General features: G+C 44.1%; 1 protein-coding gene across 12 annotated transcripts; it reads right to left on the bottom strand.

Annotated features, from left to right (window-relative positions):
• Nucleotides 1-53: 53 nt before the first annotated feature.
• TPM3 (tropomyosin 3) lies at nucleotides 54-26,719 on the bottom strand. 12 transcript variants are annotated; one of them, XM_065903651.1, is made up of 10 exons: nucleotides 26,503-26,719; nucleotides 25,765-25,890; nucleotides 14,684-14,817; nucleotides 13,225-13,342; nucleotides 13,069-13,139; nucleotides 11,687-11,762; nucleotides 10,993-11,055; nucleotides 10,736-10,805; nucleotides 9,694-9,772; nucleotides 54-1,419 (listed from the first exon to the last, which is right to left on the bottom strand). In XM_065903651.1, exons 1-10 carry the CDS (start codon nucleotides 26,614-26,616, stop codon nucleotides 1,416-1,418), a joined length of 855 nt encoding a protein of 284 aa, XP_065759723.1. In that variant the 5' UTR covers nucleotides 26,617-26,719; the 3' UTR covers nucleotides 54-1,415. The 12 variants fall into 12 exon arrangements, with proteins under 12 accessions (XP_065759723.1, XP_065759726.1, XP_065759721.1 ...); XM_065903653.1 differs by lacking the exons at nucleotides 54-1,419; nucleotides 11,687-11,762 and adding exons at nucleotides 8,759-8,966; nucleotides 12,316-12,391; XM_065903642.1 differs by lacking the exon at nucleotides 54-1,419 and adding an exon at nucleotides 8,759-8,966 and having other exon boundaries at nucleotides 26,503-26,718.
• Between the last annotated feature and the right edge of the window lie 699 nt (nucleotides 26,720-27,418).

The raw sequence follows: 27,418 nt of genomic DNA, 5'->3' as shown, positions 1-27,418 counted from the left end.
CCTGTGGAGAAAGCCCATTTGGAATGGGAAATAAAAGCAAGTACTTCTGATGGTTGGAGGGACTGGTTCTTTATTTCAAAAAGACATTTATCAATTTTCAGTATCAAAACAGTTACACTATTGGTTTTTTTTCCTCCCAGTTGGTCTGCAAAGAGACCACACCAAAGGAGAGAACATTTTAAGCCAATTAAGCTGCAGGACGCACACCTGACAGACCTCACTGAAACCTCATCAAAAAAGGGGGACTGGGCAGGGAAAGAAACTTCAAAAGATCAGCACACTGCGAGCCCACAGACTGTAGAGAGCTCTCACAGGCAGAAGGGTGACCAGTGTGCCTCAACCCCAAAGAAGCAAAGTTCCAAAATAATATAAAATTTAAAAAGTTTTGTACATAAGCTTTTCAAGATTTCTCCAGCACTAACCGATACAAAGCACAATGAGATGGCACTTTTGGAGACAGCAGCTTCAGACCCAGAAAAGGGTGATGAGATGAATTTCATATGGCTAAATCAGTGGCAAAACATAATTTTCTTTCCTTTCAAGGAGGCAGGAGAGCAATTAAGTGGCCACTTCAACATAAAGGGCACATGATCCATTCTGTGAGCAGTTGGGAACAGGGTAGAGCTGGGACAAGGATTTGGTCTCAGAGGTTTCACCATCTTAATTGTTTGGTCACTTCTGATGAAAAAAGAAAAAAAAAAAAGAGTTGTCCAAAGATACCGTAAAGCTGAAAACCTGAACAGCACGTGTTTTTTTTTTTTTTTTTTTTGCTAACTCCTCCTGGAATCATCTTTCTGGTTTGGCGGGTACTTTTTACAGAGCAATGAGGTTTTCCCAAATGGAGCCTTTCTCTGGGCTGCTAGGCTCTCAGTAAGGCAGGCCCAAACCTTTTCCCTTTCTCTCTGGAGAAGGCAATATGCATTAAGCTGAAACGTTACCTTCCAAAAGTGAGAAAGGGATTAGACTGCTGCTTCAGAACTATGGAATTATTTGGAATGATTTTTTACAAATGGTTGTTACATCAACAACAAAAAAGGTAATTACAAAATGTGTACATCACAACATGCTTTTAAAGACACTTTGCATTGTGCTCACATTCCCTTAAACGTTGTTCCCAAAGGTGCTCAGCCTCTAGCCCAACTGGAATCTCTGGGGAGAGGCAGAGACAGTTTGGCGAAAAGGACACAGGAGTAAGGGGGTGGGAGAGGTGGCGAAAGGAGAAAGCAGCCTTCCAGTTAAAGATCAGCCCTCAGTTTAAAGGTCAGCTTCGGGCAGGCTGGCCTCAGCGGAGTCGGGGTGAGAGGGAGGAGCAGCGGCAGGGCGGGACTGGGGTGTTCTACATCTCATTCAGGTCAAGCAGAGTCTGGTCCAGCATCCTTTGTGTACAGAGGTGCTCCTCTTTGGTGCATTTCAGTTTATCTAATGGGGGTAAAGGAGAGATGTTATAAAAACTAGAAGTAAATTTCAAGGTCTACCCATTCTGAGAATTGCTCCTGTTGCAGGGAAGCTGCAGACTAATAAAGCAGCTGCCCTCTCAGCCACAGAAGTGAGTTATTGCATCACTTGGTTTTTCAGGGCCTCAGACTTGCCTACGGAAGTTACAGGTGTTGCTGGACTTTTAGGGGAGGGAGCTGGGGACCTTATCAGTCATTTCCTCTCCTCCCCACACCCCAAGCAAGGCTTTCAGTTTTCAGTCACTGAAGGAGTTGGCCTTAAGTTAAGCATCAGCCATCCACTCTTCTAAGTCTTTGCCCACAGGATAACACCTACTTCAAATAGCCTGCTGGAGTCTTAACACATTGAGAACAAGGATGGGCATGTTTCTACCAGTAGAAACAGCAGAATCTCAACTTGAAAATTTGAGTACAAGAGGATCCTCGTGCACTACAGGTTTTCCTCAACAAGTAGAGAGGAGAGGAATGACTAGTGGGATAAATAAAAGAACCCCCATAGCTAAGTCAGAGAATCTAGAAAGAAAACAAAGTCATGAATACAACAAAACAGGGACTTCCCTAGTGGTCTAATGGCTAAGACTCTGAGCTCCCAATGCAGGGAAGGGAGCCCAGGTTTTGCTTCCTGGTCAGGGAACTAAATCCTGCATGCTACAACTAAGGTTGAAGATTCCACATGCCACAACTAAGATTTGATGCACCCAAATTAAAAAAAAAAGAATACTGCAAAACATATCCTTGTAAGCAAAACCTCAGTTGAGACTTTCGCAGAGTTATTCTTCAGGAACTAGCCTGTGATATAGCTACTTACAATTAAACATTATACCAGGAAAACGAAGCAAGAAGAAAAATGGGGAAAACGTCACAAAGAAAACTAGCAGCTGAACATCAAGAAAAATCAAAGCTGCCCAGCAAGCAAACCACTCTCTGCTCTAGGGAGGTGGGGAAAATGCTCTTCAACTCAAGGAAGTGAATGGCAACACTGACCTATTCATATCCCACAACCTTTTCTTTCCCTTGTCTTTTTTTCTACCCAGTCAGAAGGGCCCATCCCCGGGCCTGCAGATGAAGCAGTTACAACATCTTGTCAAGTCAGTCCTTTTATTGTTAGAAAACATTCATGCAAGGAACATATCCTACAGTCAGTGCACAAGTGAAAGAGCAGCAAATAAGGGTGGAAAACAGAAAACTCTCCCAGATTTCCTCATTATAATCTCTCAGGTCCCTCCCTTCATCACCCACAATTTCTTGAAAAGAGTAGAAAGGCAGTATTAATTTTAACTGTTCCCACTTTACAGTGTAGTGAGGAAGACAACACTATTCTAACTGTTTCAATTAAAAAGCAATTTGCTTAGGGCAAAATAATAACTTTAAAAAGACAATCAGCTTTTTGCTGGGGTCCAGGTCAGTGGCGTGAGCCGTAAGCTCGGTTTTATGGGCATCAGTGAGCCCTGCCCATCAGTCACATAGATCATGCAGCGTTAGCTTCAGCTCATTAGAAAGCAGGCGGTTTCGCTCAAGTTGGCTGTAGAGACGCTCTGCAGCAGCAATGGAGAGGAGAAAAACAAGAGAAGGAGAGGAAAAAGAGGAGGAGAAAGAGAAAAAGGGAAAGTTAGTAGAGTACCAGAAGTAAATCTTGAGACTGTCAACTACCTGGTATATATAACATGCATCTGTAAGGTTGAATGGATGCAAGGAGGATTCAGTCAGTTGGTGAAAAGACCAACAGAGGAATAAAATAAAAAATGCAGGCTAACCAGGCGAAAGGATGACATCTTGAGGGAGAAAATATCTCCTTCATAGTATTTATTCCCTGGGTTAAGAAACTGAGACAAGTGAAGCACAGCAAAAGAAGGAATACAGTTGGTTTATAAGAAATACATTTACAAAAATGAGCGTTTGTAAGGAACCGATGTGAACAGTTGAATATTTTTCTGGAAAAGCATTCAATACAGCATTATGAACAGAAGACTGGAATACATAGCCCATACTCACTCAACCCTATACTTTCTAATGCTTTTTGTGCTAGGTGTTGAGTGAAAGACCTATCACAGTGGCACATCCAATCAAAACCCAACTTCACCAAACCTGTTAGTGGCCACAGTCGCCAGCCCCAGGGAAGGTGGATTACTAATGCAAGCCAATCAAGACTATCCTGTTTCTCCAGCCTCACTAGTAGCTTAGGGTGATCATGTGATCCAGTTCTGGCCAGTGATGTAGGAGGTAGTGTGTCTGGGGGCTTCTGGAAAAACTAGCCTTCTTTCCTGCTTTGAACATGGATATGATGACTCGAGTTGCAAATTTCAACTAAAAAAAAAGGGCCATAAGAATCACAGAAACCCCAACTACATCAAGCCAAAGCTGCTCAAATCAAGACTTTTTATTATGAGAGAAAAATAACCCCATATTTATTTAAGCTGCTATTAAGATGTTTCTTAACTAAAAGTGTTCCTGATACAAGTAATTAAGTGCTCAAATCCCCTGGTTTTATCTGGATTTTCCACTTGGAGCACATCTTAAAGAGGTAGAGAGTGGTGATCGTCTTGTAAGGTATAGAGATATCAAATCACTATGCTGTGCATCAGTAACTAATATAAACATAGTGTTATAAGTCAATTACACTTCAACAATCTCACAGAAAAAGAGATCAAATTTGTGGTTACCAGAGAGGGAGAGTGTGTGTATGGGGGTATTGGATGAAGGTAGTCAAAAGGTATAAACTTCCAGTTATAAAATAAATAAGTATTAGAGATGCAATATACAATATAATATAGTCAGTACTGCTCTATATATGTTTTATATATGAAAGGTGTTTTTAAAAAGTCATCCTAGAAGTTCTCATCACAAGAAAAAATTTTTTTAATAAATAAAAAAGGGGCGACAGTGAGTTCAAACTCATGTGACTAACACAAGGGTAATGGAAATTGAGGGATAGGTCTTCCTGGTCTACTCCTAATGTTAGCCTCCGGTGTTCATAAACAAGTTTCTTCCTATGTTTTACAGTCTGTTTCAAAATGGTCTCAGAACCTCAATATGAAAAAGACTTTTCTGTCTTGCATCTGTGGGCTCACTGTGGGCATTGCTCAGTTACCTTGCCTCCTGGACTGAAGTTTTCCCAGTTCTCCCCAGAAACTGGGGACTAGTGTTTTCCCAATAATACTTGTCACTTTGTGTACACTATCCAAAACAGAAAACATACATGTATAAAAAGATCCTGGGGGGAATAACCAAAAAACAAGAGTTTCTTAAGGGGCAGAATTGGAAGAGAAATTTAAAAACTGCACTTCCTATTAAACCAGTGTCACAATAGGAGGAATACTCTCCCTCCCCTCCCGCTAGAGGGGAATTGAGAAATGTGTGAGGGCAGGCTTTAATTGTCACAATAACTGGAGGGTCTGACATATTGGGCAGGGGACAGCAATAAACAGAATTGTTCTGTACATCCCAGAATTATCCTGACCTAAAGGGCTAAAGTCCACCATTGAGAAACACTGTACTAGTCTACACTAGTCCATCAGGTCTGGGATTGGACCTGTCTTATTCACTGGGGCAATCCTGACAAACAGTAGGGGTTCAAATTGTGTTGAAATCTCATTCCTTGCACTTTTTGGTGTTATATTACACCCAGAGACCATTTGCAACCTGGCTGTTCCATAACATCTATATCTAAGTTAGTCTTAGTGTGACCCCCACAATCTTAGGAAAGATAGGTGTTATTAGGATCCTAACTCTAAAAAGTCTGGTCAGGGAGAGTTTTGTTCCACTTAGGGAAGAAATAAAGAGGCAGAGAAGAAGTGGGAGCATTTTATTGCCTGATTAAATCCTAGAACTTCTAGTTCCTTTAGAATTGCATAAAGTCAGAAAGATAAATGTGATTATTTTCTCACCTTGAACTTTGTAATAAGTAAGGTCTCTAACTCTGTTATTTCTATTAACTAAAATTTCAGAACCAGATACTAGTTCATTAAATTTCTTGGTTCCCTGTAAGAGCAAATAAAATGAACAAACAAAAAGCAAGTCAGAGAATTGGTCTGATTTTCCTTTCAGGGAATAATCCCACGGATGCTACACATTCTTAGGCTTCACTAGTTTGAATCAGGTCAATTTCATTCTGTAACAGGAAAAGGATGGGAGTGCCTGGAATAAGGGGAACTCTATCAGTGTTAAAGACTCACATTCAAGGAATGATGTAGAACAGATTTTTTTTTTTTTTTTTTTAACTCCTCCCTCATGCTAAGGCTAAGGAATATTCAACCAATATCATGAGAATGGAAGAGTCTGGGTGTGGCTAAGACAAGAATGCCTAACATAACAGGTCAGGTCCACCCATCAGGTAACTTGGGATCTAGTCACATTTTGTTTCATTCCTTGTCCCAACAATGGCAACGAGGAAGGGAAGAATGGATCCCAACACATCAGCCTGTGGTTTTTTCCTTAGAAATTAAGATGAGGAAAGTTAAGGGATGAAGCACTTTACCCTGATGCTTCACCCTATTCCCATAGCAAGTCTTGGCTCAAGTAACATAAAATGGTTTCTACACCTCACTCTTCTAATCTTTCTCCATTCTTAGTTCTTTTCTTTGTTAGAAGCCTTCCTCTGTGCCAAAGTCAATTCCTTCTGCCCACATATTAAAACAGCCTGAACTATACTATACAATGAACGTGGCAGCCACTAGCCACATGTGGTTAATTAAATTCAGAACTAAAAGCAGAATTAGAATTTAGTTCCTGGGTCACACTAGCCACACTGAGTATTCAACAGCCCCATGTGGCTGGTGGTTGCAATACTGGAAATCACTATCAAAGGTTCAGACAGACATCATTGTTCTACACTATACTTCATGCCTCTTTTTTCCTTTCCATCAATTTGCTTCTGCTCCTTGAAGTATGGCTCCTCTCCTTGTTCTTAATGCTCAAAATACACCCTCAGATTAATAAAGCATCAATAATTATGTTTTCATAATTTTCAATTATCATCCTTCTCTATCTGTTAAAAGTTAAGAATCACTGGAAATCACCCAATGACTCAAATTTTTTAAAAAGCTACTCATTTCTTCTATCCCTCCAACCAGTGTCATTTGGCTTCCACCTCTACACAGATTTTCCTCTGCTGAGCTTTTCGTTTTACATTTGCAATTGTCTTTAGGATTCAAATTTACTTCCATGGCCTAAACTGCCTGCCAACCTCACAGACTCCTAAATCTCTCTTGTATCAAACTCTCCCCCTCAAGTGCTAGGATTTGTTTTCATCTTGGATACCAGCTAGTTTTACAGACTTTTTCCTTTGCCTTCCCAGACCAGGATCATATGACCTCCCTACACCTTTAATACCACCATTTTCCTAGGTTCAGAACCAGTCATCCTTGATGCTTCCTTCTTGCATTTAGTGACCACCCGTCATAATGCCCATGGTCAGCACCATCCCCTAATACCACTATCTAGGTCAGATTTTTCTCCCTGGGAAACTGCAATAACCTATCCCAGTATTTCCTAAACTGTGGTACAGTCACTGTTAGTGATAAGTGAGAAGATTGCAGACAGCATACTTTTGTGAACTTAATTAGCTACATGATTTTAATGTTCACTAGGAAAAAAACACTAGCACATGTCAAAACTTTTGATTTCAAGTTAGAATTGTGTAGTGTAAGAAATTTTGTTTTTTAGCCTAAGAAATTTTAAAATGACTAAATTAAAAGAAAATAGTGTAGGCTGCATGTAAATATGGAAAAAGCAGTCAAAACTGATAGGCAAATGAATGAAATCCGGGAATCATTGCCTTAATGGGTCACTTTGATAATCTGCTCCCTTTCCAATATGTTCTTAACTTAGTTGCCAAATTAACTCTTCTACCAAGAACACATCTTGTTCAAAATCTCTAGTGGTACCCCCATCACCTACAAAACGAAATTAAAACTCTCCAGCCTGATTACAGCACAAACCTGTTCCTACTTTATCTAAATGGACGCTTAAACCTGTGGTGTCCTTCCCAATTCCAGGCATTTGTTCTTTTGCTTCTCTTTGATGAAAATGCTTAAGACCTACTTTCCTTCAACCAGACTGTCAAAAATCCAATCTTTTGGAATCCAATAAAAATGAAGAGGAAAGTTTCAACATGTTTATTAAGTAACTTGTATGTGCCTCCTATCATGACACTTCTCTTATCATCAACACTGCAATCAACCTCTTCCTCCCTCTGACGGTACTTGATTATCTGGGGCATTCATCACACAACATCTTTCGTTTTATACATATGTTTTCTGTCCTACTAGATTCTGAGCGACCTGAGAGTAAGGAAGATGCCTCCATCTTAATACCCTGTGCCCAAACTAGTAACAACCTGTACCTGAATCACAAAGGCTGTATGGCAGAAAGAAATGGTATAGACAGAAAGAAAACTGAATTTAATGGGGCCTAAAGTTTTAAATTAGAGAAAAACCTCTATACCTGGCCGTACCTGTTTAAAAGAAAGCCAAATTTTACATATATACTGTGTTGAGAAGCTGAAGTACTAAGTGGATTACACTTAAGTGCTTAGGTAGGTATAATCAGTGATTATACTGCCCAGATTAAACTATCTCTGCTATGTAAACCAGCAAAGGGATTTCCGGAAGGCTGATATTTCATTCCACAACATGAACGTAGGAACAATCCTACTAGAAGCAATTTACCATATTTATGCATGTACTAAAAAACGTGGTACCTGTGTATAACATTTGAAATATGCATGACTGATTGTTTTCATTTTTCCAGTAACGATCATTTATCACTTATATTCCACCAGCATATACTAGCAGGCAAATAGTAGTGAGCCTCAAATATGTAAGAAAGGTTTGTAACTGCTGGAAATTCTACCTATTATGTACTTTCTCTGACTTGTGGCAATATACTTAGTCAATTTCAGCAATCACATATTTGGGTCCACCGTGTATTCGGAGTATGAACCACTGGTAAAAGGGTAGAGAGGATATATTGAGAGGTACTTCAGTGGTCTCTAAAAGAAGAACCTAAGGAGAAGACAAACATTCCAGACAGGATGACTTAAGAACCTGGAAGTAAAGGACTTGGATAATTTCACTCAGCTTGAGTGTCAAACTAGAGCTCCTATTCTAAGGAACCTCTCCTAGTCCACCACTCTGATAGATCAGTTGAATTTAAATGTCAAGAAAAAATAGACACACACAAAAGTGGCTTTGATTACATAAGTCAGAGAAGGGAGAGCCTACAATAGCTGCGCCCCGCATCACACCCCCAAGGCTCCTTTTTAGGGACAGCAGCAGCTTTGTCAATGACACAAATGCAGGGTGGCATGAGGCTTCCGGCAGCTTAACATTTTAATTTGGGGTGAGGGGTGGAAGAGAATACATAAGTTGTTTTGTGGCCACCTCCCCCCCGCCCATCTTAATGCCTTGGGGATCAGCCAGGCTGACCCAAATGGAATCCAGAGCGAGAGTGGGGCGTTGGGTTCCCCGAGGAAAGGGGGTAGATCCAGAACAGAGCAGAAACGGTGATAATTATCTGTGTGAAAAAGTAAGGAGACTCTAGGTGAGAAGGACAAGCATCAATCTAGACAGCAATTTGGGAGAAAGGAAGAGGAGAAAAAGGAAGAGGTGGCGGTAGGAATGGTAAAAGATAGCCAGACACTGCAGCCTGAGTCATTTGGCTTCTTTTCAGGGTTAGTGGGGAAAAGGCAGATTAGCGTCAAGGATCAGGGATCCACAGCAAACAGATGAAGGCCCCCACAACTCGTTTTGGTGCTTTTTACTACCTGGCTTGCTCTGGGACGTGGCTCAGCCTTTTAGGTAAATTTGGGATTTCCAATCATGGGTGTGTCACCTGAACTTCAGTATCAGGGTACAAACCATACACACCAGGGAAGTCTGGGTGCTATGGCCCAAGTCACTGGCTCTCTGGGCCCTAGTTCTTTAATTGTATGACAACATGATTATCTTAAGCAGTAACTCTTCTGAGACTAAACTTAAGAACCAAACGGGAAAATCCCGGTGTCATAATGAGAGGACCGTGAATAAACAGTACAAAAATTACACGTAGATCAGGGTTCTACCACTGGTCCAGGATTACATGCCTCCGCAGCTTTTGCCAACAAGTAACCAGCACCAATGTTTTAAAGATGAGAGTGGAGATTCTAGTTTCCAGAAGACAAAAGCAGAGCACACTACACAGTCTGTACCCCCACCCGCCCCCAAGCCAAGGTCCCAGCCCCACTCTGCTGTCAGATAGTTACATAGAGGTCATGTCATTGAGGGCGTGGTCCAGCTCCTCGCTAATGGCCTTGTACTTCAGTTTCTGGGCATAGAGCTCATCTGGACAGGCACAGGAACCACAGGGAGGAATGAGGACACACAGTAAAAGGTATCAGAAGCAGATGAAGAGAGGGAATCGTTAGAAATGAGGGAAAGCGCGACCACGGGTCTAATCCCACCGTTAGGAGATTATCTATCCTGGTAGCCATGACTGGCCATTTTCAGATCCACTGTCCCCAAGACCAACCAGGCTTCTTGATCCCTCTGATACCTCTAATCAATTGCAGCAAAGGTTGAGAACCTGGGCATAGTCGTGACTAGAAATTCCAATTACCAAAGGCACTCAAGAGGATACCACTCCCACCCAGCAAACCTAATTCCTAGTAGTGATATTGCTGAATTTAACAAAAATAGAAAAAGGAGAAAATATACATTAATACTCAGAAACTTAATATTCAGACCTACCAAGCATGACCAATATTCTTGGCCCCTTTGCTCTACAGGTTGCCTGCTCCGAACTCTCCCAAAGAATATTCTGCTACCCAGAGTGTACCAAAGCAGCATATTTCAGACTTCTCAGAGCAAAGTACAAACTTTTCCTTGTTAGGGTGGATGCAGCTGCCAAATTGCAGGGGCAGGAAGCATTCAGAAAGCCCCTGGCATTGGTCAGCTCTGAGAAGTGGCCATTCCACCATTGCTTCCCTTGGTGAGGTTCCCCCCACAACTCGAGTGGTGAGCAAGATTGCCCAAAGTAGCCATGGGGTGACATGAGGATAATGCCATGACCAATCTCCTCCAAGGGGAGGATACAAATTCCAGAATATTAGGTTAAGTCTTATTAAAGGAAAAGATTAAGTATAAAAATCCAGCTCCAAGATTTGACCCATTTCACCTGGCTATGGCACAGACAGGGCATAGGATGCACGCCAGGTCACTACCAAATCCTTTTGGTGTTGAGGGGAAGAGCATCAAAGGGCAAGGTCTTCCTCTCTATTAATTTAAATCCCTCACCAGGCTCCATACCTTCCAAATCATCAATTGTCTTTTCCAGCTTGGCTACCGATCTCTCAGCAAACTCAGCACGTGTCTCTGCCTGGGGGAACATGAAATGAGTCAGAATCAGAGATAAATAAGACAGTTCGAGAAGGGCCTCTATCTTTTCCACCTTCTGCTTCTATAATTTTCAGAACCAAAGCCAGCTAGTCTAAGTCAACACAATGCCTTATATGCCTCTCAATGTCTTGGGGCCCCCCTCCTCATATATAATCCCCCCAGCTCACCTCCTTGAGTTTATCGGTAAGAATCTTTATCTCTTCCTCATATTTGTCTTCTTTTTGAGAGTACTGTAAGAGAAGTAGAATAAACATCTCAGGATAGATATTGCTTACACAGATGACACCCCGCTCCCGACATTTACATTCAACATCCTCTTGGATTGAATGTGTTGGATGATCCATGAGAAAGAACAAGGCTGTTTCAGAACAAACAGTCCTTAAAACCCACAAATCAATGTCCTTGGAGCCATGATAACCTCAGACTCCACCAGGACCGTTATTTTTAAAATGGACCTAGGCTTTGATCAACACAGGAAGGCATTCTTCCTGCCTCCAGGTTAATGAGTAAATGTGACGACACCTGGAGGCCATGTGGCTGAAACAGTCCCACAAGAAGCTGAAGACAAGCCATCTTTCTTTATGCCCACCAGGTTTCAGATCTAATCCTATTTGTTGCCCCCAAACGCCAGCACGGCAGTATCAGCCTGAGGAGAAGGTGCCCCGGGGGATGTGAGACCAAGAAGTTTACTTTAACTACAGCAGTCAAAGTGCACGGGAATTGGCATTAAACCCCAATCTGGAGAGAATAGGTGGATACTTCTCACTGGATTATATAAAGAATGAGTTTCTCCCATTTTTCATCAAGGGCAGGGCTGGGCCCAGGCCCCAAAGCCTGTCACTTTTACAAACCAGCCCCTACCTTCTCCGCCTGAGCCTCAAGAGACTTGAGGTTGTTGGTGACATTCTTCAGCTCCTCCTCCAGCTCAGAACACTTACTGTGAATATTTTAAATACCGCAGGAGAGGAAAGGGGAAGAAGAGAATAAAAAAAGGGAGAGAGACACACAGACATGAATTGAACCTATATGTAGAGAGAGTTGGAAGGCATACTGGGGAAAAGAGAAGTTCCCAGGTAACCTGAGCAAGCATCAACCCTCCTCCCTCCACCAGAGAACACATCAGGAGCTGGACCCTCCTGCGCTGGGACTCAGAGTGTTCGGACACTGGTAAAGAAAACACCTGAGAGATCACTACCAGGAACAAATCATAACAGCTACCTGGGGTGGAAGTGGGAACGGATGCCCAACCCAAAGAGTCCCCCAAATCACCCAAGGGAAGGCGAGACCCTGTGGAGAGGCAGTGAAGTAATTAGAAAGAAGAGATGAAAGATGCCAAGTAAGTGGAGAGGAATGGAGCATTCCATGAAGAGATGAGAAAGCACTCAACAAACCAACCAGTGGAGGGGAGGCAGCTGCAAAACAGAACAAAAACAAAACCGAACAAAATCACACCATACACAGAACCTCTCTGTGGGTTTAATGGTTAGTACCTTTTCTTCAGCAGCACTCAGACACTTCAGGTTCTGGTCCATCAGTCTGATTTGCTCATCCATCTCTCGGCAACGGCTGTTAGTGATAGTCACAGGGATCGCACAAGCCGGGTGGTGGGGAGGGAGAAAGGTCAAAAAGGAACACAGCAAGGAAACAAGCAGCAAAATGGGAAAAAAATAAATTAAAAAAAAAAATGGAAAGAAATACATCACCATGGTCATGATATGTCATGTCTAGGAGAGGGAAATGCAAGGGAAGCACAAATAAATCTGTATCAGCATGGACTTTGTTAAACAAGGCCCAGAAGGTGCCATCAGGGGAACAGGTCTTGTCTGCCTTTGCCCAAAAGTTCCCAGCAGCTTAGAGAAGTAGTAAGAACAGAGACACATCTTAAGTGAGCACAGCCACTTCAATGCCTCAAGGAGAAGCAGAACCCAGTTTGAAGGACCCAGTAGGCCTGCCGGCCAACAGTTCACCATTTTTTTTTTTTAGATTTCATCTTCCCCTCAATTTATAAACCCTCCCAACAAAAAATCAGGAAGTCTCATTTGTCACATGGCGTGAGTTAAAAGACAGTTAAGAAAGTCCAAAGCCATTCTTAGGGCTAAAAGAAAAAAAGCACTCTAAATGACTCCCACTCTCTAGGTCCTGTTTAACAAGGTTGAAGAAATGCTAGTTTATTCACATTAGTGCCCAAGCCAAAAGGAAAGGAACAGAATGGTACAGCAAGATTTGGGGGGCAAGATACTCACGACTCTGCCAGCTCGGCCCGCTCCTCTGTGCGTTCCAAGTCTCCCTCAATAATCACCAATTTACGAGCCACCTACGGGAAAAGACAAGGGTACAGTTCAGTGAAGCAAAGGGGCCGAAACCACTGAAGAGAGAGGGACGAGCTAAGAGTGCCATACCTCTTCATACTTCCTGTCTGCCTCTTCTGCAATGTGCTTAGCTTCTTTGAGTTGGATTTCCTGGAGTTCCATTTTTTCTTCATCTTTTAAGGCTCGGTTTTCAATAACCTTCATACCTCTGCCAGAAACAACATGGACAAATGCAGCACACAGACAGCTTGGGGAGTCTGTCATCAGCTCAACTCTAAGGGACCCGGGACTGCACCATGTAAAGCCCATGCCTCCCTGCTTGTGTTGCTCAAAAAGAATTTTCATAGCACCTTCTCACCTTAGTTGAATTATTCTGCTTAAAATCTTTTCTTATAAATACATCCTTATTAAAAAATCAAACATTTAAATGAACAGTCTAAAGGTCTAATGCAAAAAGTCTTCCTAATTCTAGTCCTGCTCATCAAATGTGATAATCCTTCCAGAAATGTTTTATATACCAAAAATCTCATCACCTTTCCCCACACCCCAAAAGAACCATACTACACTGCTCTGCAATGTTTTCCCCACTTTCTATAATTTGGCCACTATTCTATAATAGTATACACATAGCTGTCTTATTTATGTCCACGGCTGCACTGTGTTAATGTACTCCCAACAAGGAATTTTTTCAATTCTGAAAAGTCTTAGTTTGTGCAAGTCATCACACACTTTTGTTCTTATTTTAGGTCACATGTGGCAAGAAGCCAATTGGCTATTTTCAACAAAGATGAGCTGGTTCAAGGACTGTGATTCTAACCCTGGGCACACATTAGAACTATTGATGGAGGGGGGAGTTCTCTGGTTGCCTAGTGGTTAGAGGTCTGGGCTTTCATTGCCGGGTCCTGGGTTTAATTCCTGGTTGGGGAACTGCGATCCTGCAAGCGAGGTCATGCAGTACTCCCCCAAAAATTTACTGGAGAGCTTTAAAAATAGCCAGGCCCCTTTAAAAATGACCAGGCCCCTTTCACAATGGGTTCTAACTGATTTGGGATGGGACCCAGGCATTCTGACGTATTTTTTAAACCCCCCAAAGATCCCTACCATGCATTCCCATGATTCTAACAGTGCAGCCAGGGACGAGGGAGCTTATTAAATCAGTGATTGCTGGGCTCCCCCTCTGGTCCACTGATGAGTTGCAGAGGCTGCTGATGGGACTTTCTCCCAAATTCCCAGGTGCAGCTGGCCTGGAACCTCACTTTGAGAACTGCTTTGAGTGGGTGCTAAATGGAGGCCACTGCAGCAATACTATTACTAGGTGAACTTATTTATAGAGAAACACCATTACACAAGGGTCATGGGTCCAGGTAACCCTTACTCTGTTGGTTTTCATATGTAGAGAATATGAGGGACAGAAGGAAAGAAGATTCTGTAAAGACAGGTCACTATTTAAAAAAAAAAAAAAAAAAAAAAGGTTTTTAAGGAACCTGTTTGATTAGAGCCATTATGAACAACTTTTGAAATCCACACTTCATCAGGCCCTGCTACACACCTCTCGCTCTCATCGGCAGCTTTCTCAGCTTCCTCCAGCTTTTGCAGGGCAGTGGCCAGGCGCTCTTGAGCTCGGTCCAGCTCCTCTTCAACCAGCTGGATCCTACGGTTCAAGGAGGCCACCTCGGCCTCAGCCTGTGTTTAAGTGAAAGAATGGGAAAAGGAAGCAGAGGCATGGTGAAAAGAAACTGAACTTACTATGACACTAAGACGGGTTGAATACCACCATGAGGAAGCAGGGTAGAACTTGTCTTAACTCAGATGCACGTAAGACCGAGCAGACATGACTATACACTCTGTGTTATTACAGGCATTTTCCTCCCTTTCCCATCAATGAATTCCCATATGTTCCACAGGAAAAGTGTTTCAAAACTCAGTTCCTTGCCCAGCCCAGTGTCAGTTAGTACCACCCCCTTTCTGGACTCAGTTCAAATTCCTAAACACGCTAGTGTCAGAAAAGGTAAGCCAGTGAAGGGGTCTGCCTGAGTTCTGGCTTAGAGACATGTCTTATTCTGCAGCAGCTTTCCCATAAGTGTCACATAAAGTGGAAAAATACAAAAAGGTTTCTCAAAGAGGGAATCTTGGATTATCTGTTAATCTGCTGCTTAACTCTCTGATAACCCTCTGATAACCTTACCCTAACACACCCAACAAGAGGATGACTAGCCAAGAGAATGTTTTCCAGGAGGACCTTCCAGATCAGAAAACAAAAGGATGGAATATTGGGATATTGGAAATAAAGAGTGGAATATTTCCACCCTTTCAACTGGCCCCCACCTCCCACCTTTTAAAAGTTGACTACAAGGAGTTTCTTTGGGCTAAAATTATCTGCTTTGATGGCATTACCAAAAAAAACTGGGGGCAGAAGAGAATGTTCCCTCCAGGCCTTCCACCACCCCTCCGAATTTCTGAACTGTGACCCTTTCTGTTCCTCAAGTCACCCCCTTAGCCCCGCCCTCCACTACAGTGTGTGACAATCTTCCCCCTGGCTCCCACCCCATAGTAAAAAGCACAGGTTGGAGTCCAAGTTATCCCATGCCTCCTCCTGGGCCATGGAATAAGCAACAAGGAAAGAAGGGGGCAGCCGCATGAGCATGAATTCTGCTGGTAAAGAAGCCTCTCTCTTACGATTGCCCTCCCCCTCCCCACACCTTTGCTGGTGGCAAGCACACTGACCGTCACAACCGCTCAAGAATTTAACCTGCCCTGCACACTACCCAGTTCAGATGCTTATCCAAATGCTTGGTAAACACGATCTCCCTTCTACGGCCCAGATTGTGCCTGAATTCTATTACCCTGATTTCCTCCTGGCAGTCAGGGGTGGGGGTAGCTATAGAGATAATCTGGGCCACCAGCCCCTATGGGAAGGGATATAGCCCAAAAGACTCCTGTTAAGAACTGGGTTATGTAGCACACAAAAATTTCCAAATACAAACATGGGAGATTCAAGGAAGTGCAGGGGCTGGGGCTATATAACCACTGCCCTACAAGAAAAGAAAATCAACATGTCTACATAAGCTGAAATTACTAAGAAACCGTTTGCATCTCTATTCAAAATAGCACAAAGATGAGTATTCTCTGGTCCTATCTCAGGAAACCTAGGACAACACAGATTTTACCTCACAAGCTCAAAAAGGCTTAACCGGTCAAGGTTGTTATGAATCTGGCTATCAGGCAAGAACTGTGAAAGAAGAACTGAGAACTGACAGTTCAATCATTTACCCCACCCCACTACCTTCAGATGCCTAGAACTTAAAAAAAAAAAAAGACGGAACCCAGATTTGAAGGAAGCTCATGAAATCTAAGTCCCCACCCAGCTCACCAGCAGTTACCCAAATGAAGTAAAGATAACAGGCTATGGGGGCGGGGGTGTAGAGTTTCCATGACAACAAGCTGGCTCGGGCAGTTTCTCCCACAAATCAGCATTTACAATAGAATTCTTCGCAAGGCTGAAAAGGGAGGAGGAGAAAACACGACTTGGTGCCCTACTCAGAGCATGCGTACACTGAACAAGCCCATACCAAAAACAGAACGCAGGATGGGAGTCCCACAGCAGAAGCTTTGGAGACTCCCGTGGGGAGCAGAGAGAGAGCAAGGTAGTCACTGTTCTTTTTTTTCTCTTCCTACAGAGGATCAGTTCTCTTTACAGTGAACAAAAGCTTGCAGAATCAAGATCTGTTTAATATTTAAAGGAATAAGGGAAGACACCTACCTGACTCCTCCCTTCCAGCCAGAACCTATGCACAACGCCTGTCCTTTCAGGTCAATTAAGTGGGACTAACTTCTGCAGGTGACAATGGGAAACATGGCCCCAGGAAACATTAACTTCATGCTGTATATCATCTTAGGTTTAGCATGTGGGTTTGATCTTTCAGCCCGCTCACCCCTGCCTAGGTGGGAGGTACACTGTGAGGTCCTTCCTTCAGGTAATAATAGGATTCTCCACTACCCAGTAAGCAAAGATCTCAAGGCCAGAGAGAACAAAGCAGCGACTGAGTCACTTCAGAAGATGGCTGACAACAGCTTCAGCTAGGAAATGAGTTTAAGTGCTACCATCCTTCACACTGAACAGATTGCCCAAGAGCACCATACCCATCAAGGCAGGAAAGACAGGAGACTGGTGTTCAGAGGCAGATCAGGGCCAAGGACAGACGGGGATTAGCCTAAACCTGGTATTCTGCCACTCCAGGGTTTCTCTTTTTAGACAAAAGCCAGAGATGAAATTCAAAGGAAAAGAGTAATGGAAAAGTTAGGCTTGAGCCCTGTGAGTAAAGGACTGCTCTGGTTTACAGTGTTCACAAATGTATCTACCCAGGGAGATACTGTGTCCTTGGGGACTTTAAATTTCATCAAGGGGGAGGCAAGTTGGAAGGAAGGGAGCAGTTATCTGTTCCAGAGTAAACAAAGGTGTAGACTAAGCCGAGGCACTCAGAGCAAAGGGCTATTTGCCTCTCCCCTATGAGTATGTGCTCTTAGTATGAAGTAAGAAAAAGAAAGGTAATCAACAGGAAAGTCAACCTAAACCAAGGAAAGGTGATAAGTCAGTGGCTTATCCCACCAGACCCTACCAACAGAAGAGAGCCACACAATGGCCAGACATTCTAACCACCACCACCACCACCCACTCCCTGCAGACTAGGAATTTGGGAATAAGGCCACAATCAAACTGCTATTCCAAGCCCACTCACTCCCTCAATAGTATTCCTAAATTTTTTTAGACCAGGGGGAAAAAAAAGAGCGAGAAATACCAGAAGTTTGGAGACAAGTATTAAAAACAGATAAGGTGAATTGTACACTTAAAAATGGTTAAAAGAGTAAACATTTACCACTGTGTATCTTTACCACCACCACAACACACACACACAGATGAGGGAAAAGACTGCACTGAAATATTATGTTGCCATCTGTTTCAGTTTCGCAAAAAAGTAAAAGGAGATTCAAAATAGAAAGTGGATTTGACAAGGCACTACATTATAAAAGATACATCTCCAGGTCAAGAGCAGTAGAGTTGGTTTCCAGAACCACTGGGTGGGCTCTGGACTCATCCAGCTTCCCAAGGAGGGTTGGATGATAACACAAAGCAACCAGAAAAGTAATTGTGTGACAATTCCACTAATGGCATGCAATATCATAAGGGAGGGCAGAGCTTCCAGCTCCAGGCAGGAAGAGCCTACAAAATCCACATTCCAAAATGCCCTAGGAGGATAACAGGTAGTTCAGGCACTCCCCCCCGCCCCCCCTTCCCACAGGTGTTTCCTCAGGAGGAATTCAAAGTTCACTAGAGCAGAAAGTCAAAAGATTAGGCACTTTTCAAGCTGGGGGGTAGAAAATACTGGTTTCATAAATATTTAACTATCACTCTACTTCCCCATCTGAGTGAGGGCTTCCTCACTAGATCTCACTCAGCTCAGTAAGCAAATCTTGCAGGCTCTGAGTGAGGGAGAAGCTTAAGAAAAACCTGAAGCTGCTCACTCTGCTGTCTCTCACCTATCAGCCCAGGTTGGGGAAAAAAAAAGGAGTGAAATTTCCCTGCAAGAAAAATTACCAAATCCTGAGTGCAGTGAATGTCCAGGACATCTTAGGGGGGAAACCAAGTCCTGGGGGCTACTGAGGGTGGGGGTAACTACATCATCTACCCTAGAACCATTCCTAGCATGCTCTTACTTTGAGCCTGGCTCTAGGTCAACACAAGGCCAGTTCCTTAAAGCCACCCTGTCTCCCCCTTTAAGGGGATCTGGTCTCCAGAACAAAGGAGATGAGAAAGTGTCACTAGTCATAAAGAGTCACCCAGCCAGTTCATCTCACTAGAATGATAATTAGAAGTTATGAAAAAAAAAAAAAAAGTTACGAGTATAATGAACAGAGGGAAAATCCACTGAGAAATGAGTGACTGAGGAAACCAAGCTCCCAGCATTTCCATGACCAGTTGTAAAAAGAAATGACTATTCTAACAATCTTTAAGTATTAACCTGGAGGGCAGCTGCTTCTCTCATTTCCCCAAAACATTAATTCTCAGCCACTGACCAAAAGAGGGGAGGGGAGAACAAGGAATACCAATAAACCACAAGAGTTCTTTCATTAGGTCTTCAAATTTTAGCAACAGTTACTTTCCCCTCCAGTCTCAGGATCCTCCAAAACCAAAGCCTCGACTCAGGAAATCAGTCCTACCCACTAGACTGCACCCTAGATCGTGCAAAACCTATGGCTTACTAAAACTAGCTCACCACTTCTCAACAGAAAGCAGTTTCAAGAATCACTGTTCAATCGATTAGCATATTATGTTTCAACTTTTAGTTGAGCAAATATTTATTAAACGCAAAAAAAAAAAAAAAAACCAAAAAAACAGACACTACAGTGGGTACTTGGGAACGTAGCAGAGAAGTAACATCCCTTAATAGACCCCTTGAAACTCCATCAGCCACACTGACTAGGGCAACCAGAAACCTTGACAGAAACTGGCACTCCATCAGATTCTCTACCACATACTCTCGCTTATCAGCTCTGCTTGGAAGAAGTGTTCTTAAACGGTTCAGCTTGCACTCTTCACACTCCAGCAATAAAGGCCTGAATCTGGCAGAAGCTCCCGCCTTCCAGGTAGTCATGGGAGCTAGGCAGGTTTTGTTCGTTCCTACATTTGCACTCACAGAGGCAGTGAGGTACTATCTCCTCCCCTCCAGTTTCACGTCGACAGAGTGGGTTTAGCAGCTGCCACTGCTCCCCCTAAGAGGAAAGGGCCCCAGACCGGAGGATGGGAGGCGGTGCTGTGGCCTCAACCTCCTCCAGGGAGGGCACCGCTTCCTCAGTCGACTGCTGCCTCATTTCCTGAGCAGGAGGAGGGAGCGGAAAAGCTGCCAGCAGGCCAGGCCGGGGGCTTTCCGGCTGTTCCCACCCTCCACCCCCCACCCTTTCACTGTAAATTCGGTGCTGCTCCCCTCCAGATCAGAGGCATCCACCTACTCTCACCCTTTGGGCCGGAAACCCCAAACGAGAGCAAAGTCCCCCACCCCACCGGGGAAGTGGGGGAGGGAGAGGCCGCTGAGCCCCTCCCCTGACCGCGCCCGACTCGAAGGGATTGAATGAATGAGCTGGGAGAAAAGAGGAAGAAAACCACGCCTCGGACCCCGTGAGGCTCAATTCCTTCAAAAGTCAAGTCTGCTTGCTCCAGCAGCCAGTGCCCCCCTCACCCACTAGAGGTCCAAGTGAAGCTAAGCCCCACCCATCCTCCGGACTTCAACTTCATCTCGGAGTATGCTGGCCCCCTAAGGACCGTGCTCCACCGCACAAATCCGGACCCACTTAGGGGTCCCATCTGCTCCGGCTCCTGCCTCTCCCTCTCGCCGTACCTGTTCTCGGGCCCGCCTTTCCCCCTCCACTTCCCGCTGGAGGCGCTCGGCCCTCTCCTCTGCATCATCGGCCTGCTGCTGCAGAACCTGGATCTTGCGCTTCACCGCCTCGATGGTGGTGATCCCGGCCATGGTCCCCACCCAGCTACTGCTTGCCTTTGGGTTCCTGCCTCCTCCGCTCGGCGTTGCAGCCGCTTCTCACCCCTACTTCCGCCTGCTCCGCCCTGAAATACCGGAACTCACCCACCCGCCCGGATGTGACGCTACGACTGCCGCGCCCTCCCACCGCCAGGCAGGCGGGAAGGCAGTCCACTAGAGGGAGGCCCGCGGCCGAAAGCGAGGGGCGGGATCGCCCCGTACTCCTGGGCGACCGCTTCCAGACTCTCCCTCCGGCCAGCAAAGGAGGGCGGGGTTGGGAAGAGGGAGGGCTACCATGGTAACCAGAAGGCGCGTAGTGGTTAAGCCTGTCCAGCAGCTGGGCAGGCCGCCCACAATGGTTGGCTTGCGCGGCCTTTACGCACTTGCAGTTGACCCCTCACTCCTGGCATCCTGTGTCCTCTCCACAACATAAACACCCCACAAGCCTCTACTTCACCCACCCCACAAATGCTCCAAACCCAGGTGCTAAGAAAAGCCTAGACTTTCTGGGCCTCCTCTTCAACAGTGCTGCTCTCCAGCCTCGTTTCAAAGTCAGCTCAGGTAGGTGTTCTCCCATCTCCTGAAAGTCAGTGAAGGGAATTAATGGGGGGGTTGGCAAAATTCTCGTTCTGTTTGACACGTTATGAACGTGTTCTATTTAGAATACTGGTCTTTTCCCCTGTTAACTTTTGAGAATCAGTATACCCAGTGATTTACCAGCCTCTCCAAACCTTGAATGATTCAGAACTTTGTAATTAATCATCGCTTACAATTCCTTTTGTAGGTGAGGAAGGTGTCTACAGCCTCCATTTTATCAGGAGTCCTCTGTTACAGACTAGTGTCACCAGATCCTTTGTGCAATAGCACTGATAGGAGCATCTGAGAAACTGTATATAGCATTATGGATCTCAGCCTTCCCTCTGTGTTATAACTTTCACCAATTTCACACTATTTCTGCTTCCAGGTACCCCAGGAGCTATTTGTCAGTTAGAAACCACCCTACAGGCATTGCCATGCAGGATTTTTAGAAGCACAGTAATGAAGAGCCTGGGGGATTTTACTCTTCCCTCTTATTTCTTTGTATTCCTCCCACCTTCTCAGTAAGTAATAGTAATAAGTCTCTCCTGTGTTGCAGATCTCTTTTTCTCTAGAGAATTAGGATGTCGACCAGGATTTAAAATTAAGAATCCTGACCCCCAAGAAGATTGATAAGTAAGACATTGGTGCTGCACTCAATGCCTTGTTCTGAAGACACTCCCACCAGAGGCTGTCTTCAACTATCTGCATTTAGAAATACTGAGCATTTAGACTAATCAGAGAAAACAGAAACAACTCAGACAATAAATAATTTGCTTGATAGAGTAACCTATACGCTGATTTACACCCCCCCACTCCCCCCAGGAAATGGAAAGAAAAAAGCAGGCTTTGAAGTTTCAGTAAGCTGTGCCCTGATGGCCTAAGAACTTTCCCAGCTCTCTTTGGCGAAATCTAAGGCAATGGCTCCCCACTCCAGTACTCTTGCCTTGAAAATTCCATGGACGGAGGAGCCTGGTAGGCTGCTGTCTACGGGGTCGCTAAGAGTCCAACACGACTGAGCGACTTCACTTTCAGTTTTCACTTTCATGCATTGGAGAAGGAAATAGCAACCCACTCCAGTGTTCTTGCCTGGAGAACCCCAGGGATGGGGGAGCCTGGTGGGCTTCTGACTATGGGGTCGCACAGAGTCGGACACAACTGAAGCGACTTAGCAGCAATGAGAGGGGTTATGGAAATAAAAATGAGACTTTGTCATCTCAGTGCTGATCAGCAGGGGACACTATTGCACTGCTCCCTTGCCCTACTGAAGAAGCAGAAGACTTCATCTTAGACAAACCAAATGAGTGTTGAGAGCACCACTGCATTCCTGAAGCTGGTAGATTTGAACAGATAATCTTCTCTTGATCCAGGGAAACAGGTGGACTGACTCCTAATGACCTTTAAAAGCAGGATGGATGGGCAGCAAGGGGCCTAGTGCTATTGTTTTCCTGGTAACCAACAGTACAATGTATCAACAGGTGTCCTCTCCCTCTTCTCCCCATCCTTTTCACCTCCTGTCCTTTAAAAAAAGTATAAGTTGTGTGTCATAGTTATTGCATTCTCCTTTTGTTTACCTTCAACAGCTTCTGATTTCATCTCAGATCAAAAGAACCTTCCACATGGTTGTACCACAGGGTGAATGTTCTTACCACCAGTGACTTTGCACACTTAAAAATGGTTAAAATGGCAAATATTACATTATGTGTATTTTTTCACAATTAAAAAACAAAAAGGACCTTGGATGAACTTAGGGAGGAAATAAATGAAGTTCAGACTGACCTTGCTACACCCTTACCCTTTCTTTGTTCAAGGAGTCCTAGCAAATCCTATGCTTTCCAAATTGGCTTCTCAGGTAACCAGGACTCCCAGCGTAAATAAGCAGTTATTGACTCCCTCCTCCTTCTCTTCCCCTTATATTTACATCAAAGTAATATGCTCTCTTTACTTGTTTATTAATCTCAAGGGCAAAAGCTGAGCTGTGAACTCCCTTCCTATTAGAAAGAGCACCCTCCTTTCAAAGATGCATATGTTATGTGCTGCTGACTCTGACCCTTGCTCTCTACTTGAAACTTCTGTAAAGGGCCAGATAGTAAATATTTCTGATTTTGTGGACCATAGTGTGTGGCTGCCACTCTCTTGTAGGGGGAAAGTCAGTAGGGCAATATGTAAATGAATGGGCATGGAAATGTTCAATAAAACTTTGTAGGAAACCAGGCTGAAGCATCATTTACCCCACAGGTGATAGTTTGCTGACCCATCTTTGAGAAAAGAAACCTTTCTTCCAGTTTCCATCTTCAGTTCAGTTCAGTCACTCAGTTGTGTCCGACTCTGCGACCCCATGGACTGCAGCACCAGGCTTCCCTGTCCATCACCAACTCCCGAAGCTTACTCAAACTCATGTCCATCGAATTGGTGATGCTGCCATCCAACCATTTCATCCTCTGTCGTCCCCTTCTCCTGCCTCCAATCTTTCCCAGCATCAAGGTATTTTCAAATGAGTCAGTTCTTCGCATCAGGTGGCCACAGTATTGGAGCTTCACCTTCACCATCAGTCCATCAATATTCAGGACTGATTTCCTTTAGGATAGACTGGTTGGATCTCCTTGCAGTCCAAGGAACTCTCAAGAGTCTTCTCCAACACCACAGTCTTCTCCAACAACACTGTTTGCCTCTTGCCTACAAGCTTCTCCTCCTATTTCTTGTTCTCTTATATATCTCTGAGGGGACTTAATGACTTTTTGGGAAAGCTAACAAGAGGGAGAGAAGTTGAATGAGGTTTTTTACCCATACTTTGCATATTTAAATGGTTTTGGTGGCTTCCTATATGCCTATGAGAAGTTTCTTTCAAATGAATATACTGAGTAGACCCTGTCTAGGTGGGGGCTGACGTGTGCTTACGTGTGTATGTGTGAGGACAAATAGAATTCATCTCCAACAAATTCCTTTATCTTCCCAATGGTATCAGTATATTGTCTAGAGCCTCTATGTCATTCTTTCCCTCCCCAAATCTTGGGTTAATCTTGTTTGTTCTTTTCATTGTTCCTGGAAATACCTCCTCAAGCCCATATACTAGCTATACCAGCCTAAGGACTTTCCCAGAGAGTTGTTACAATTTTGTTACATCTCACAAAATTGTGATCAACCTGACATTGTGTCCATTTGTGAAAACTTACTCCCATGCCCATTTATTTGAACCAGAGAGATATAGTCATCTATCCTTGTAAAGCAGGTCATCAAGCTCTAGCCCAAAGTCCTGGGAGTAACCTATGTTGTTCACAGTTTTCCAAGAAGGGAGAATGAATAGTTAATAGTGGTGTAAACTTTGGTGATGGACAGGGAGGCCTGGCGTGCTGCGATTCATGGGGTCGCAAAGAGTCGAACACGACTGAGTGACTGAACTGAACTGAACTGAACTGAAACTTTTGGAAACTATGAATATGTATCATGTATATAATATGCTCTCTGTCTCTTACCTCTGGCATGATACATTAAATAACCCTCACCACTTCCCTAGGTCACTGAAAGTGGCAGAAAGCCAGAGGGAAGATCAGAAACCTAATAGTAAAAAAGTGAATGAGAGGATCCGAAAACATTTCTGAACCTCCTACTCTGTTTCTAGCTGTTTTCCAAAATCAAATGTGATTTTAAAAATACTTTCTTACTAACTCAGTGCTGAGAATTGACTGTATTTCCATCAATACCAGAACATTCTTTTGTTGCTGTTAAGATTCCCATGTTACTTTTCTTTCACAAATCTTTTCTGTGTAGTCTCTCATTTATCTTTGTGGTTAACTTCAAGGTTGACGATAAAGGGAAATGGGTGACTATGAGATAACGTGAAGTGGAAAAGAGAATTTATTTCATTTTCAAGTGGGAAAACTCAGCCCTAGAGAAGCTGAATAATTTAGTCAAGGTCACAGAGTGAGGTCTGTTGGTAACAGCTTTACTCCCTGGTCCTTCTTATTTCTGATATATCATTCTAAGATTCTCTCAGCTGCCCTATAAGCAATGCTTTCTATGGCATCTCTGTGGCATAAGGTCAGATGCCCACGTTGGCCAAGAGAAATAAACCCATATAGGGCCAGGGTCAGTGTGACCTCCTTTGTCCCATTGTGAAATCTGAGCTAGCTCTGCTGGACAGTTGAGAGATGAGAGGTTCCCTATTAATACACATATCTACGTGCCAGTCCTTGGACACAAAAGCTAAGAATGTGGCATGGGGGAGGAGGTGGGGTAAGTGCTATCATTCTGGACTTCAACTCCTCTCCTTCTGTCCAGGTCCTGGGAAAGATAATTAAATTCCTGGATTGGGGGTAAGAAAAATGAGACTTCTGCATGTTTTAAAAAATGAAAGTAAATGCCAATAAGGGTATACCAGCATGTGGCAAAAATGTATGTGGGTATCTATGCCTATGTTCTGAGAATCCACAAGTATGTATATGTCCAAGTGTGTTTAGAATTCAGTTATTAACATGAAGATCTATTTGCATAGGTTAAACCCATCTCCCAGGTTCCCTATACTCACATCAGCTGCTTTCTTCTCTGCCAGCTCCAGCTTCTCCTGGGCATCCTTCAAAGCTTCAGAATACTTGTCCAGCTCATCCTCTGTCCCTTTCAGCTTCTTCTGCATGGCTGCCAGCTCATCTTCCAGCTATGGAAGCCCCAAGAGTCACACACAAGACATACATATACAACAGTGCAGACTCAGACCCTAGGCTCTTGAGCCTGACAGACCCCTAAGCTCAATTTCTATATTACCATCCTCAGAGAGACAACACACTTTCTTCTTCATCAGTTTCAGCCAACTGCACCAGGAATTATGCTATAGCTTTGGCCTGTGACCTTGTAATCTCTGATCCTAAAATGACCAGGCCATGCTGAGTTTTCATTAAGACATTGGGATGGTAAATATCTTCAGATGTCAATGTCTGTGACCCCATTTAAGGGAAAAGAGATGCTGCATGTCAAGCTCCCACCTTTTCCTCTAGAAGTCAGGAGTTCTTCCAAAACATGATCCACTCCCACTTAGATCCAGCAGACAGACTGTGGCTCAGAAGGGGCCACTGACTTTCACAAGGTCACACAGGCAGTCTAAGGCAAATACCCTAGATGCCCTCTTCGTGTGCTGTGAGGCTGGGGAAGAAGAGGAGTCCCTCCCACCCAAAGGATGAGCTGGCACCAGTGGTCACTGCCTTTCCCACCAAAACTCTTCCATTTCAGTTTTGTTCACCAGCCAGTAAGAAAGACCAAGGTTAAGGCCTACCTGCTTACTTCTTTCTTCTGCCTGCTTCTGCTCAGCTTCGGCTTGCTCTGCCCGATCCAGAGCATTCTCCTTGTCCAGCTTCAGCATCTGCATCTTTTTCTTGATGGCCTCCATCCTGAACAGTGGCCGTTGGGGAGCTCACCTGTGAATACTGGAGGACTGGAGACTAGGGCAAGAAAGGAGGGGCTGCTGGCTGAGTGACTAGCTCCCCAGACCTGGGCCTTTATTTCTGCCCATGGCTCCACCTCTTGTTCCTAATATGGTCTTTCCAGCTCCCTCCGCCCCATCATTGTTCTCAGGGGAACACAGGGTGAGACACTTTGATGGACTGACATCACCAGCAAAGAAAAATTAGGGAACAGCTGAGGCTGATTTTAGACAATGGAAAGTGGGGGAGGGAAAAGGTTCTCCCTGACCCTGAAACTTTCCACTCACTCTGGGCAGCTCCAAGCATATTTTTAAAGAGCAAGGAAAGGGGAGGGGTAGGACACTGAAATATAGAAGGGTACTTTGGCAATTCTAGAATGGTAGTTTTCACCCAACTCGTGACTAGTTTTCCTAGTTGCCCTTCAGCTTTCCCCTTACTCTCACCCAGACTGTGTTGGATGCTAATCAAATTCCATTGGTTGAGTTTTACCTTTTGATTCCTGGTATTCAGGGAGCTTGAGCAACAGTGAAGAGGGGAGATCACCCATGATCCTTGACAATTCCCCAGAACCCCAGATCAAATTACTGTGTTATTTTGAGAGTCTCTAATTGGCAGGGAGACACTATTCCTCCCCACTTAAGAACCAGGGGGATGGAGTAAGAGCGTAGGGTTGGGATTTGGATGGCCATCCCAGAGTTTCAGGCCAGTGGGCAGGGAAAAACAAGTGGGAGACAAGAGTAAACCAGATAGGATCATGTCCTCCATTTT

The sequence above is a fragment of the Muntiacus reevesi genome, chromosome 1 (genome assembly GCF_963930625.1).
Source record: "Muntiacus reevesi chromosome 1, mMunRee1.1, whole genome shotgun sequence".
In the NCBI taxonomy this organism is placed as follows: Eukaryota; Metazoa; Chordata; class Mammalia; order Artiodactyla; family Cervidae; genus Muntiacus; species Muntiacus reevesi.
The sequence above is the reverse complement of the archived record's forward strand: the minus strand, read 5'-3'. Positions and strand labels throughout refer to the sequence as shown.